At 45.4% G+C, this 12900-nt stretch overlaps 2 protein-coding genes across 2 annotated transcripts in view; one reads left to right on the forward strand and one right to left on the reverse strand.

Moving 5' to 3' along the window:
- HOMER2 (homer scaffold protein 2) overlaps positions 1–12900 on the reverse strand; it is a 324814-nt gene that overhangs the window by 49594 nt on the left and 262320 nt on the right. The window lies entirely within an intron of this gene.
- The window catches only part of PDE8A (phosphodiesterase 8A), a 153355-nt gene continuing 145341 nt past the window's right edge, over positions 4887–12900 (forward strand). The window contains exon 1 of the mRNA XM_069866989.1: positions 4887–5033. Coding sequence (XP_069723090.1) covers positions 4968–5033 — 66 coding nt within the window. The 5' untranslated portion in view covers positions 4887–4967. The remainder of the gene's footprint in view (positions 5034–12900) is intronic.

Raw genomic sequence — 12900 nt, forward strand, 5'->3', positions numbered from 1 at the left:
CAGTGGTTGTCTTTATCAATTGTTAGGCAATGATTTCACAATTGTAGCTCATTTTCTTCATTGTGAAGCTAAGAGACGGACCATACTGCACCACTGCTGGTGCAAACACCAGCATATTCAGATCCTGCCCCCTCTTTTGCTGAAAGGTAAGCACAATATGATGCAAAATGAGATTTCTTTCCTAAACAAGAAGAGATTTACAGTGGCCAAACACTCCAGGTATGCCTAAGAAACACCAAAATCCAAACCCTTTTCAATGGTTTTCAAGACGCAGTCATTTCTGCGATAATTTCGTGCCCAAATTCAGCTTGCAAGCCTTTTCTAACCGGAACAAACAGGTTTATTTCACGATACCAGGAGTCCATGTTTTCTCACAGCAGCCCTGATCCCTGCCTTGCAGCTTATCTCAGGAAAGGAAAAAACTTAAACCTTTGTTTAATGTTGACTAATGGTGTTAAAGTTACAGCGGGATGTCGATTAACCTGTTCTGACGTTTATTCATGGCAGCAGCTTGTTACGGACAGGCCAGGGCTCCCTCCGGAACACGCAGCCTCAGCAGGGCTCCGCTCAAAGGCTTGTAGGACCCGAGGTCTGGATTTGATGCTTGCACCCACTGTGTGTACAGTGAAATATCCATCTCGGTGAGGTATGAGCAGTGTCAGGGTGTTGCTACCGTCCCAGCATTGCGCCAGGTCTCTTCTGCCTGCCAGGCCTCCTGTTTTTGTGATCCTGGCATCACCTCCCTTTTGAGTTTGCTTCAAGAGGGCTGTATGGCAGGAACTCAGGCAGAGCCCACAAGTAATCATAGAATAACCAGGTTGGAAGAGGCCCACCGGATCATTGAGTCCAACCATTCCCATCAAACACTAAACCATGTCCCTTAGCACCTCGTCCACCCGTGCCTTAAACACCTCCAGGGAAGGTGACTCAACCCCCTCCCTGGGCAGCCTGTTCCAGTGCCCAATCACCCTTTCTGTGAAAAATTTTTTCCTAATGTCCAGCCTAAACCTCCCCTGGCGGAGCTTGAGGCCATTCCCTTTCGTCCTGTCCCCTGTCACTTGGGAGAAGAGCCCAGCTCCCTCCTCTCTACAACCTCGTTTCAGGTAGTTGGAGAGAGCCGTGAGGTCTCCCCTCAGCCTCCTCTTCTCCAGGCTAAACACCCCCAGCTCTCTCAGCCGCTCCTCGTAAGACCTGCTCTCCAGCCCCCTCACCAGCTTTGTTGCGCTTTCCTTAGGAAACAAAATGAGAAATAGTTTTCAGCTTTCCCTGCTGATCCAGAAGAAAGAACAGTCATTTCAGACATGTTCACGATGCTTTCTACTTGTCTCTGCATTAGAAACGCAAGAAGTTGTTTTGTCTTTACAGCCCCTTCCATTTACCAGCTCCCTCTGTTCTCCTGCAGAGTTTAGGTGGTGTTCCTGTCTCTTTTCTGAGGGAAAAACTGCACCACACTGCGGGCTCTCCTGAAATAAAAAAGGAAACTGATACCCAGCTGCAATTACAGCTCTTACTTCCTGATCTCCGCTCCTGGGCTGTACTTCAAAGCCATCTTTAGACCCGGCTGCGCTTTCTCTTTTCTTTTTCCTCTTCTTTCCTTTCCTGGCGGGCTTCGACATCAGGACTGCAGATGTCCAAACGGACTGAGAAGTTTAGTCTCTGGTTTGGTATTAGGGCTGGATCCTCCAGCCACAAGTCACCTTCTGAGGCAGGGAAGAGCTGTCACCCTTGTTTTACAGGGGAAAACCACTGAGCTGCAGAGACAAATGTGTCTGGCCTGTCATAGCCCAGGAAGTTAGTGACTAATCCATGGGGAGAGTCCTGATTTCCTAAATTAGTCTGGAGTAAACCAAGCTGTGGGCTCTCCTTCCTGTGATCGGACACAACTCAGAACAGATGTCTGGTTTACACTAAAGGTTGAAGCTGACTACTTTGTGAGTTTGCTTCTCCACAGCAACCGTAGGAAAGTTTATCTTACGTTATGCTGCGTATGGGGAAAGTGGTTCCTTTGATTTCTCTGTTTTAAATTAGGAAATGGCCAATTCAAAACCAGAAAAACCGTGAAAATTACTGCCACAGAATGTCATCAAAGCAGAAGACCACGGACACCTACGTGGATAATGAGATACAGCACTTTTGCTTGCTATTTAACGCAAGCAAACTTCAGAAGGCTGGTTTCGCCTGCTCTAGGACGTGGCTAATGCGTCACTGAACGGGTGACCTGGAAAGAGAAACCAGAGAAAAATCAAAATTTGGTGTTTCAGGCAGGCTCCTTGCCTGCTCTCTTAAAATTCAGTAGGCAATTAGCGATCAGAGATTTTTGCCCGAGAGAATAAAAGGAATGGTGCAAAACAGAGTCGTTGAAGCTGCTGTAATAAACAACCTTTGTGAATAATTAAGCAAGGGTTGGTGTGGTTCCCTCTGCTCTATTCCCTGTCTTCTAGCCTGCCTGTGGTTATGCTGACTTCTGGCTGGGCAGGCAAAGGCGCCTCATGGATCCTCCCTGCAGTGCCGCAGAGATTTAAACCCGGTGAAGATTTGTAGCAGCAGCCTGTGCGCAGCGGAATCTTCCAGCTGGGATGGGAGTATCCTGGCTGGTGATCTGTTGGTTCGGATAGTGAGTTCATGGGAGACTTGAATTATTTCAAACTAGGCAAATCTTGCCCCGCTGTGACGGGGCAGCGGGATGTGCCGGGGACCTCAAGGACCGTCGGCTTGTGCTGGCACTGGAGAAGGCTGGGGATAAGTCAGCTTTGCTTTTCCTTGGGCTTGTGTGGGCACATGGCAGCATTCATCTATGTGTCAGTAGACAGAGATGCAAGTTTTGATGAAGACGTTGGATATCTTCAGTGCAAGCTGCTCTTGTGAGACAGTAGTGCTGAGCATGGCTACTTTCATAGCACAGGTGGGGAAGCTGAAGCACAGAGCTTTTGATTTATCTCCTGAAATCACAGAATTGATGGCAAAGACAGGCTAGGTTGCTGGTTTCCAAATCCTTTACTTTGCTATCTCTCCACAAAAAGACACCTGTGCCATTATACTTCTTGACTATTTTGGTTATCGCATTTGACTTCACTTCTTTGAAATAAATATGTAATCAACTATGTGTACACCTGGCACACGCTGCTCATAGTGTTTGAGGGCCTGTAATTATGCGTGTCGTAGCCTAGATAGACATTTCTAGTTACTGATGATTTTGTAAAATATAATCTCAAACTCCTTAAAGACCAATTTTAATTAAACTGCTGAGAAATATGTCATGAAAACCAATTTGATTAATGAAAAGATGAATCGAGCATGTGATCCTGAGCGAATCACTTATGCGCGTTCTGCTTTAGTGGCAGAAAGAGGTCTAAAAATCAGATCCCTGTACTGCCAAGTCTATGATGCTGCCAAATACGACTAAAATACTTCATATTTTGACAGAATTAACGTTAGTGTTTCTGCCCTGTTGCCACTGGACAAAAAAAAGTTTTCTCCTCCCATATAGGTATTTATAAAGAATTGTCAGCAAGAAAGGTCACCCAGGGAGGGGGTTGAGTCACCTTCCCTGGAGGTGTTTAAGGGACGGGTGGACGAGGTGCTGAGGGACATGGGTTAGTGATTGATGGGAATGGTTGGACTCAATGATGCTGTGGGTCCTTTCCAACCTAGTGATTCTACGATTCTACGTTAGAGAGAGGAAAAAGTGGCCTTACTTTTCCAGAGTAGACCCTGGACTCCCCTGTTTTGGGGATTCTTAAAGAAAGGTCTTTCCCAAGTGGGCCAAACAGCTGCTCTGAAAATGAAGCCATGTGTGTCTTTAAATAGACGCAAGAGACCACAGTTTCGAAATGTTGGGGCTCCAGCTATCTGCAATGGCCCTGCCTGATACGCAGTGTAAACAGAACAAAGAGGATCGGTCTTTTGTTACCTACTTTTATTTATATTTATCGTAGATCTTCTCTGTAACACCTCAGGTGTGTTGGGAGAGAAATACCACTTCCTAAACTGAGTGTCCTCCTTTAGGTACGTTGCTGCTCCACAGCCTGAGAAAAAGAACCCACTTGCTTAAAAAAGCTCCCTGAGGCAGCCTTATGGCATAGTCTGATTTTTACAGGCTCTGGCAGGGAACCGAGGGCTATTTTGTTAATTCATCCTTATTTTACACAGACTTTTGAGAGCAGAACTTTTTTTAAGCTCAGCGTGCGGCTGATGGGAGTCTTGCAGCCCCCTGGGTGGGAGTTGACGGGCTCTGCTGCAGGGGTTACCCACCAACCCAGCCCGCTGGTCCCCTCGTCCTGGGGGAGAAATGCTTAGGGGTTTTGACCCCAATAGGATTTGCAATCAGGGCTTTGTGATTTTGTACGTGGCCCACAAATGCAGGCTCAGAGCGAGGTATCGCTCAGAATCGATATATCGTGGCTCAGAGCAGTCAGCCTCTCGCCATCTTCCCTGGATTTCTTTCATCTAATAAAAATATTTATCTACTGAAGCAATAAGTCGAATGTAAGTTGGCTTTATTACTGGAGTGACGTGGAATGGCTGGTTGCTGGGTGACCTTGCTTCTGATTTTATGGTCTAGGCCAGCTCTGGCAGCGGAGAGGTGTGGCCATGTATTGCACTCCATTGCCCGGCTTCTCCTGAGATGATCAGAGGTTCAGTGTCCCTTCTCCTGGAGAGCCTGGGAAGCCATAAACATTTACCATTCGTTATGTGAAAACCTGGAGCTGCAAGGAAGGTCTGAGGGAGATAAATGCCTGACAAGAGGAGCTACCAAGGCTTAAAAGGAAGGCCAGTCTCTGGGAAATCCAGCAAGGAACCAGTATCTGCAACCTTGGATTAGACCAAGAGCAAGACTTAGATCAAACAGGCGTGTGGCTTACGGCAGGGCTTTTGGGATCCTAGAGCCTGCGTGGTTTGCTTTAGTTCTGCCCAGAGGGTAATTTAATGGTTTTCATTGCAAACAAAAGTTTTTCAGCGAATCAGACATGGAAGAAAATGAAGGAGCAGATATTTTGGAAACCAGCCCTGTTTCTAATGGTCCTTGGTGCAAGGTGAGGACGATTTTTTTTTCCTTTCCCCCCAGTTACAGAAAATATTATCTCTTTCTGATGTTTACAAGTGACTTCAGTAAACCATTGCCCTTGGACCAGACTGAACACAACCTCTGCATCAGCCTTTGTAAACAACTTCAGAAATTCCTCAGAGCAAGGTTGTGCTAAACATTAGAAATAGAAATGAAATGGTAACGTGTGTGGTTAAGTGACTGTCATCCACCTCACTGCAAGTTTCAAATATCTGAGTAACTACAGGTTTCTGTGCTGTGGAAACTACCAGAATAGTTTCCTTAGGTGCTTGGAAAATCCAGAAACTTCTTACAATTTTAGCAAAGCCACTGCTTTGAGATCTGCAGGTCAAACGTGCTTAGAAAAACCGCAGCAAGCATAGGGTGAGATAAGCATTAACTCGGGCAAACAAATTGACAATCTAACCGCATGGAACTCGATGTCCAGAAGCAAACTCCTCATATTCTCCCAGAGCTGACTCGAGAGCATTTAACCTTCCTGACGGGTCAGCTGTGCTTCTTGTCAAATCTCGAACAGTGACGTTCAGAGATTGTTTTCTGTTTGCTTGTGTTTGTAATTTGATCTCATGTAACAACATTGTCCTCAGCTCACATATAACCACAGGGGTAAGTCTGACATCCTGTCTGAAAAAAAAAACCTTGTTGTTTCCTGTGCTTGAAAATTGAAAGATTTCCAATTTGGACAGGTTAGCATGTTTATATTAATCTCATCCTGTTGCATGAAATTAAACGATGTGTGTTCTGGGAGCCGGGCATTCTATCTTCATTCTGGTTTCCCTAAAAATACGTGGGGTTGTTTTGTCTGTACAAATTTTGGAGGAGACTGGTGAAAGTTTTGCTATTGCCTGTGCTGAGGGCAGGATTTCAATCCAGGCATTCGTGCTTTGGAGAAAGAGTCTCTGGGAGATTGTGTCAGGAATGTGCCAGTTAAGATTTCAGCCCAAAATTGCCTTTTCTTGATAGGAATTGCTGGAAATAGAGAACTTAGGAAACTGGCAGTCTGCAAAATATCGGAGTGTTTGCTACTCGTTAAAAAATATTCTTAATGAACACAGAAATGGGTGTATCTAATGAAAATACGTTTTTTTTTTTTCAAGAGCTAGCCAAGCGCCACAAACACAATCTCCTTGTCCTGTTGGAACATCTGCTCAGCATTGATCACTTGGTGCATCTCCCTCGGTACTGCCCAGGCTGTCGCTTTCATTAGTGTCTAGGCTCCTTCACTTGAGTATCTCCAACGACAACAAAAAAATAGCATCGCTTTGGCATTTACCGTTTGCTATTTTCATTTTCTTGTTTACAAAGTTGGATTTCCAATTAAAAGGCAGAGGCAAACAACACTCAAAAAAAGGAAAAAAAAAAAAGGGACAAAACAATGAGAGCAGTTTGTAAACACTGAGGCTGAAAATTATTCACCCAAATATTTGGCAAGCGGGCAACAATAACAAAATATGTTCACAGAACTCTAGACCAGTTTGCAATCAAAACGTCTGTGTTTTCTTAGTATATATTATTCATCTCAGATCCTGATTGCTGTGGAGGCAGAGATTTAGAAGCTGGTTTCTGAATGTAGCGTACAGCTGGATTCCTTCCTCAAAGTTTTCTACACCTGCAGTATACCTTGTTTAAAGCATATTGGCACCTCTTTAGACATTGAAATTTGGTTTCATTGGGTGGGATGTGCAGTTGTGACAGGAGGAAATACATTGAATACTAATATGCATTCTCTCATGCCCTAAATGTTCGTAAAATAGGTGAAGTTTTACATGCTGCTGTTTCACGCTTCGTAGAATATAATTTTCCTTCTGTAAACCTGGTATTTTCTAGTTTTTCCTTTAAAAACTAGAATTTTTTTTTCTTTTTCCTCTGGGGAAAAAAGACCTAGAGGATTTTTTGAACCATATTTAAGTTATTGCAGTCTTAAAAATTTTACTTCAATGTGAAAGCACATTTTTCTCACTCCGTATTGAGAAATAATATCAAGAATAGCTCGTTCATCAGCCGTTCAGCAACTGCCATCACAGTTTTTGAAGTGCAAATTTGTGTTTGCAAATAACTTTGCCTGCATCTTCTTGTGGGTACAAATGTTACTCATTAGAGCCTCTTTGTCAACGTCCCCAAATGTGGCAACTGAAGATCCAGCTACGAACACTTGTGTTCCCTCTCTCAGCCTTTAGTTTGAGAGGGTTCGAGCCTGTTTCGGGATGCAAGGGAAAGTGTGTTGATGTTCTTTTATTCATGTTTATTAGAAAAATCATAAAATATTGTCATTTTCTGTAATTAGGCTGGGGAGTGCCTGTGCTGTGACTCAGCACGCAGACGTGCACGTGGGCTGGCTCGCACCAGTGCCAGCAGGGCCCTGCTTTCAGAGAATTTGAAACGCACTTGTAGGTTTTTAAATAAAAAGAAGCTGGTTAGTTATTAACCTGTAGAAATATCTGATTTTAGAGAACAGAAGATTACAAAACAAACTGGAATTTCACCAGCTCCTGAAGGGCAAATAGTACACGGCATCTGGGGGGGAGAAGAGAGAATTTGCTCCTTGCATTTCCCTGCAGTGCATTTATGTTGAAGCGTTTTCACTCTCATAGTACTCGATGTAAATGTTAATTAGCACCCCAGGGAAAATGTGTTAACAAATGTACCTTTGACACAGGTCCACAGCCACACTTTGCTCTGTAGCTGCAGGCTGGAAAAATCAGTTGGCAAAGTAGCTTGTGCTGCTTTTGAGGAAACTCTTCAAAGACAAATTCAGCGGAGCTTGCTGGACGCTTCAGCTTTGCTGCTTTGTCGCAGCTCAGGCTGCACTTGCTGCTCTGCGGAAGCGATGCCAGGGAAAATGCGAGCAGTTGTGAGAAACGAGAGCAAACTCCTAGAAAAGGGATACTTCTAGCCATTAACAGTCTGCAAATAAGTCTGCCTGGGCTATGGCTTTCACGTGATGAGGAAAAAACAATGTTTTGACTGAGCACAAGCTTTGTGGCAGAAATTATTCCTCCTCCCCCTCCAGTGCTGATCTGGATTAGCAATAAATATGGGTGGTAAAGTCATTACCGTAAGCTGTTAAAGGTAACAGTAATGCATTAAAAAACACATTTACCTCATCGCTGCACTTGTTTTTCTTTCCATAAGCAGCAAGTCAGAGATTCAGAAATGGAAATCATTCGGAGGGTGGGATTTTTCAGCAGCGTTCAAGTCTGCCTGAACTCGGATTAGTTTACAGATATCATGATGGGGTCTGGCCAGATTAATTCCTGAATCTGCCATGACTTCTGTGAAAACATATGCAGCCGTATTTCAAGATCTGTCTTGTTCAGCTGTTCATTGCTGTGCAGCATCAAATCCTGATTTCTCCCTGGTGAGGAATAGCTCATCTTTAAGATGCTTACAGTGAGAAGAGTCCAAGGTTACTAACAGCCCTCTGGAAATGAGGCTGCTGGTTTCAGCCCAGCCCTTGTGAGCCTGCTCTGGAGTTTGCACAAGCGATGGCAAACCCTGCTGGAGAAGAGCGCCTGCATTTCTAGGAGCGAAGGGCAGCGGCGCTGCTGTTGGGAGCTGTGTGAAGGGTGCTGGCAAACAGCATGGTTCTTATTCAGCTCGGCTGACCCTGGTACCCTCTCCTGTGGGTCTCAGCGGGTATTTGCAAGAAGTCTACCTTGTACTTGTTTTCCTTCACATAAAATGATCTCTTTCTGGCTTTTATGGTCCTGTGGGGACTTTCAAGCCTGTTGCTGTTGTGTGGCCGTCGGTTTCCATTTCAGAGCTAACTTTAAGGTTTTCGGAGACTTCAGGAAGGAGGAGCAGAGTGGGCACAACACGGCGTAGTGTGTGTTTGAGCAACAAACAGGGCATGTGGTGGGCACCCCATGGCCATTAAGTCAGCCGTGGGGAGACGCTGCTGCTTTCTGCTCACCGCGACTCCAGGTTATGGGTATGAATCAGGCTGTGTGCAGTCAGCTTTGCCCGTTAGCCGTGGTCCGGGACAGCCCTGGGATGGTTTTCTAGCAAAGGGTCTTCGTGTGAGCGCTGTTATTTTGAAGAGCAGGTGAAAGAAACACCAATCTTCTCCACAGTGGGAGATCTCCTCGCTTTGAATCGCTGCTAGATAAATGTGGCCTTGACTGGGTAAAATACGTCCAAAACTACTGGATGGAAGCCCTCTGGCACAGTATCACACGAGGACACTGCTGCTCAGAAGGAGTTTTATTGCGTTTCATACAGCTGCCCTCCTCGCCTCTGCAGGGAGCTCCATCTGAGCAAACAGCCCCAGCTGTGGCTGCTGTGGGGAGGCACCAAATGGGGATGGGGAGCCCACAAAGTCTCCCACCACACACAGGAACCCCAGCCTGCCCTGCCCAGGAGCATGTGGCTACTTCATCGATGCCATCAGCGACTGCGTTTTGTCCTTGTCCCGTCAGCCTGTGGCATGGGGATAGAGGTCAGACCTGAGCTACACCAGCTGGTGCTGCGGATGCATTAAAACTGGTTTATTAGGAGTGATGAGAGCGGAGCCAGGCTCTCACCCAGCCCCTGCTGAAAGCTTCAGCGTGGGAGATGCTGGGTGCTGAGTTTGGGTGCCAGGGAAGGTGTTCAGCCAGGTTGTGTTCAGGAGCAGAGAGAGACCCCTCCTTCCCTTGTGGGCTGTGGCGTGAGGGACTTCTGCCTCTCCTCAACCTACCACTGGCTCTGGGAGGAGATCGCAGGCAGCACCTCCAAAGTGAGGCTGGGGGGAGGTCAGAACCAAGCAGACTCCCTGCTTCTGAGACCCAGGGTGGTGGCAAAAGATAGAAGTAATTTTTGTTAAACTGATTCATCTTTAAATAGCTCCACGACTGCAATTAGTCTTCTCAGCTTCTTCTCTCTGATACGCCACTCAGCAATTGCCCAAGGTCATGTAAAAACCGAGACTTTAAGGACAACAGTTCTTTCCACAGGGTTATCGTCTGTATGACTGGCTTTGGTTTTGGCTTTTTCTGTAAGTAACCTGACCCCTCAGCACCCAGCCTGGGGTTAAAATTGAGCTCAAGACAAGTGTAAAACTCTCTCAGGTTTTGATAACTTGTTTGCTGTCTAACTCAGCAATAATCTGGTTCTCACATTTGAATAAACCCAGTAGGAACTGGACTTCTGCTTTGTTGAACAACCACTGTTGCCTCAGTTGCTGAAAAGGAAAACATACAAGAAACGCAGAAATCTTGTTGACCCAAACAACTGAAAGAAACATCACAACATTCCCTAAGTCAACAGATGGCAATTTTCAAAACAAAATCTGAGCAGCAGCCAGAAGCTTATAAGGCAGGACATGATACTGCGGCCAAAGCGAGACCTTGAATTTTCCCTGCCCAAACTGTGGGGATGAGCTGGGAGTCTCTCTGCTGACGTTAGCTCGTCTCAGAAGAGCTATTTGTGCATGAACCTACCTGCTGTGCAGTCAGGAAATTTAATTATTGTTTCCACAGCAGCCCTCACAGGGTACCCTCTGCATGAAATATGCATTCAGACGTGGTATGTCCCATAATTTTTTTCTGTTTCCGCATGTGGAGTTAAGGTTAATGTTCCATACGCTGTGGACAAATAGTAGTTGCCATGGGTACCATAGCCTTGAATTTCCCATCTCCTGAGTGATTAAATTCCACATTTTAATTTTACTTTATTGGTTTATTTCTGTAACTCCTTATTTCCTTGGTTTGCTCTCCTTGAGAGAGCAAAAGAGGACATTTCACAGGCTACTTGTATCTCCTCAGGCTTTTGCATTTTGCGCAGAAGTTTTAGGGAAAAATTGAGGTTTTTTTTTCACAAGGTGGATCAAACAGCGGGAAATGCCCAGCACCCCAGAGGCGATGTGAACCCTGGGCTCTGCAGCGGATACCCCGGCTTCTTAAAGCCTTTGTTGCTGGAGACCCTGCAGCCTCACTGGGCAGCCTGTGCCAACACTTTGGTAGTTTGAGCATTAGAATTTCTTCTTACCATGCTGTCTCCATACTGTGTGAGCCCACCTTCTCCTGTCCTGTTTGCAGGAGATAGAGAGAACTTTATCTGTTCTCCTCTTCAGGTGCCTAACGCTGATAGCAGCCAGAGTGAGCAGTCAACCTGCCTGCTGAGAACCACATGGAGAAGCTCAGGAGCAGACTGGTGGGGTTTGAAAGATTTATCTCAGGTCCTACAATAACAAAAGGGCTGCATTTTGGTCTGATGGGATTCGAGGGCCTTTGCAACAATGCTAGCTGCTCTCCCAGTGCCTCTCCAACTGTCCAGCTGTTTAGGTTTATTCCATGATCCTAGCTCTCCAGAAAATGGCATAAAATAATATTGAAATGGGGACCACAAGCTATAAAAACATAGACCTATTTGGTAAGTAAAATGAATAAGTAGCTGTTAAATGCAGAATGAAAAGGCATAAAAGGACAGTGGGAGCTTTTGCTGTTTAATTTGAAGTGTTCTATAAATAAGGCTAGGTTGCTACATGTTGACAAAATTGGTCACCCCTAATTTAAGGCATGTCATAGGCAGTGGAAAAAGTGTCCCATAGACCTGACTAATGTGGATAGGAATAGAGAGCAATTTGGAAAAGTAATGATCTAATGCCAGCCTTGTAGCTGCAGACCCTGCAAGCTGGGCAGTGGTGCAGCCTGCTGAATACCGCTTTCCTCCCACAACCATTTGTGGTGTTTGAGGTTGATTAACTGGCACTGTTTACTTTGAAGTCATGATAATTAAAGCTGGAGTGTCATCCGAATTGTAATTAACATGCGCTTCTGCACTTAATTCATTCTGACAGTATAGATTAATGATGGTAAATGACGAACAAGGATTTATCATGAGATGATGCTTTGGTCTACAGGCTGCCTCAGACAATTACAGGAAGCGATTGTTAAGTTTAGGCTATTGTCCTGGTGTAATCGTACATGTTCATTCTTAGCTTTGTTTTGCAGTAAAACCTATCCAAGGGCTTCATAAAGACTCAGTTACGGTCCCTAAGAGGCTGAGCCACACTCATAAATGGGAGAGAGGCACAGGCTGGTGTCACTGCTCTGATTTTTCAGTATCCCAGTGCTTGTAGTCCCTGCTGCTATCAGTGGGAGCTGGGACCGGTCGGTGTCTTGGCCAGTCAGCTGCTTTTGCAAATGTAATTCTGTTGGGAGGCTGTGGGGTCAGCCGTGCAGTGAGGTGCCTATCTGGAGCTGGGCAGCCTCATTTGGTACTGGTGCTTTTCCTCTGCGGCAGCGCTGCGGTCTCCTCCTTTGGTGCCTTGGAGAGGAAGGACCTTTTTCTCTGAAGCAGGCGACAGGGCTACAGTAACTCAGCAGTCCTGTCTGCTGAAAACTATCGAGCCTCTAAGCAGCAGCCTCAAGAGTGGGTAGTATTTTCGATGACCAAAACACACTGTATAGAGGAGATGCTCCCTTGAAATGAATTACTGAGCTCCCTGCAAGCTTAAAGCCTCGGGCCATGCCGGTTTGCAAAATCTTGACTTTCAAGCCAAACCGGTCACAGCTAGAGGGATAACACCTTGTCATGCTAAGCAGAAAGTCATGAAAAATCATATAAATGAAGTGAAATTTTCCAAAGCATATAAAGCACTCGGTCTCTGGTTACTTCTTGCAAAAAAAGTAGTTTCATCATTGCCTTTTCTTGTACTCGCTTCCTTGTGTACACAAGGACTTAACCTGGCTTATTGAAACTGCGTCACATATTGCTGCAAGAATACCTGATTAACAAGATGATCAAAGTGTGCTGTTCCACGTGTCAATCAATAGAAATTAACAGGTGGGAGCCTAGTCCAAAAATGTGACATTATAATGGAGATTTGGTTTTCTTTATACTGAAGTGTTGCT

Source organism: Phaenicophaeus curvirostris, chromosome 12 (genome assembly GCF_032191515.1).
Source record: "Phaenicophaeus curvirostris isolate KB17595 chromosome 12, BPBGC_Pcur_1.0, whole genome shotgun sequence".
Classification (NCBI taxonomy): domain Eukaryota; kingdom Metazoa; phylum Chordata; class Aves; order Cuculiformes; family Cuculidae; genus Phaenicophaeus; species Phaenicophaeus curvirostris.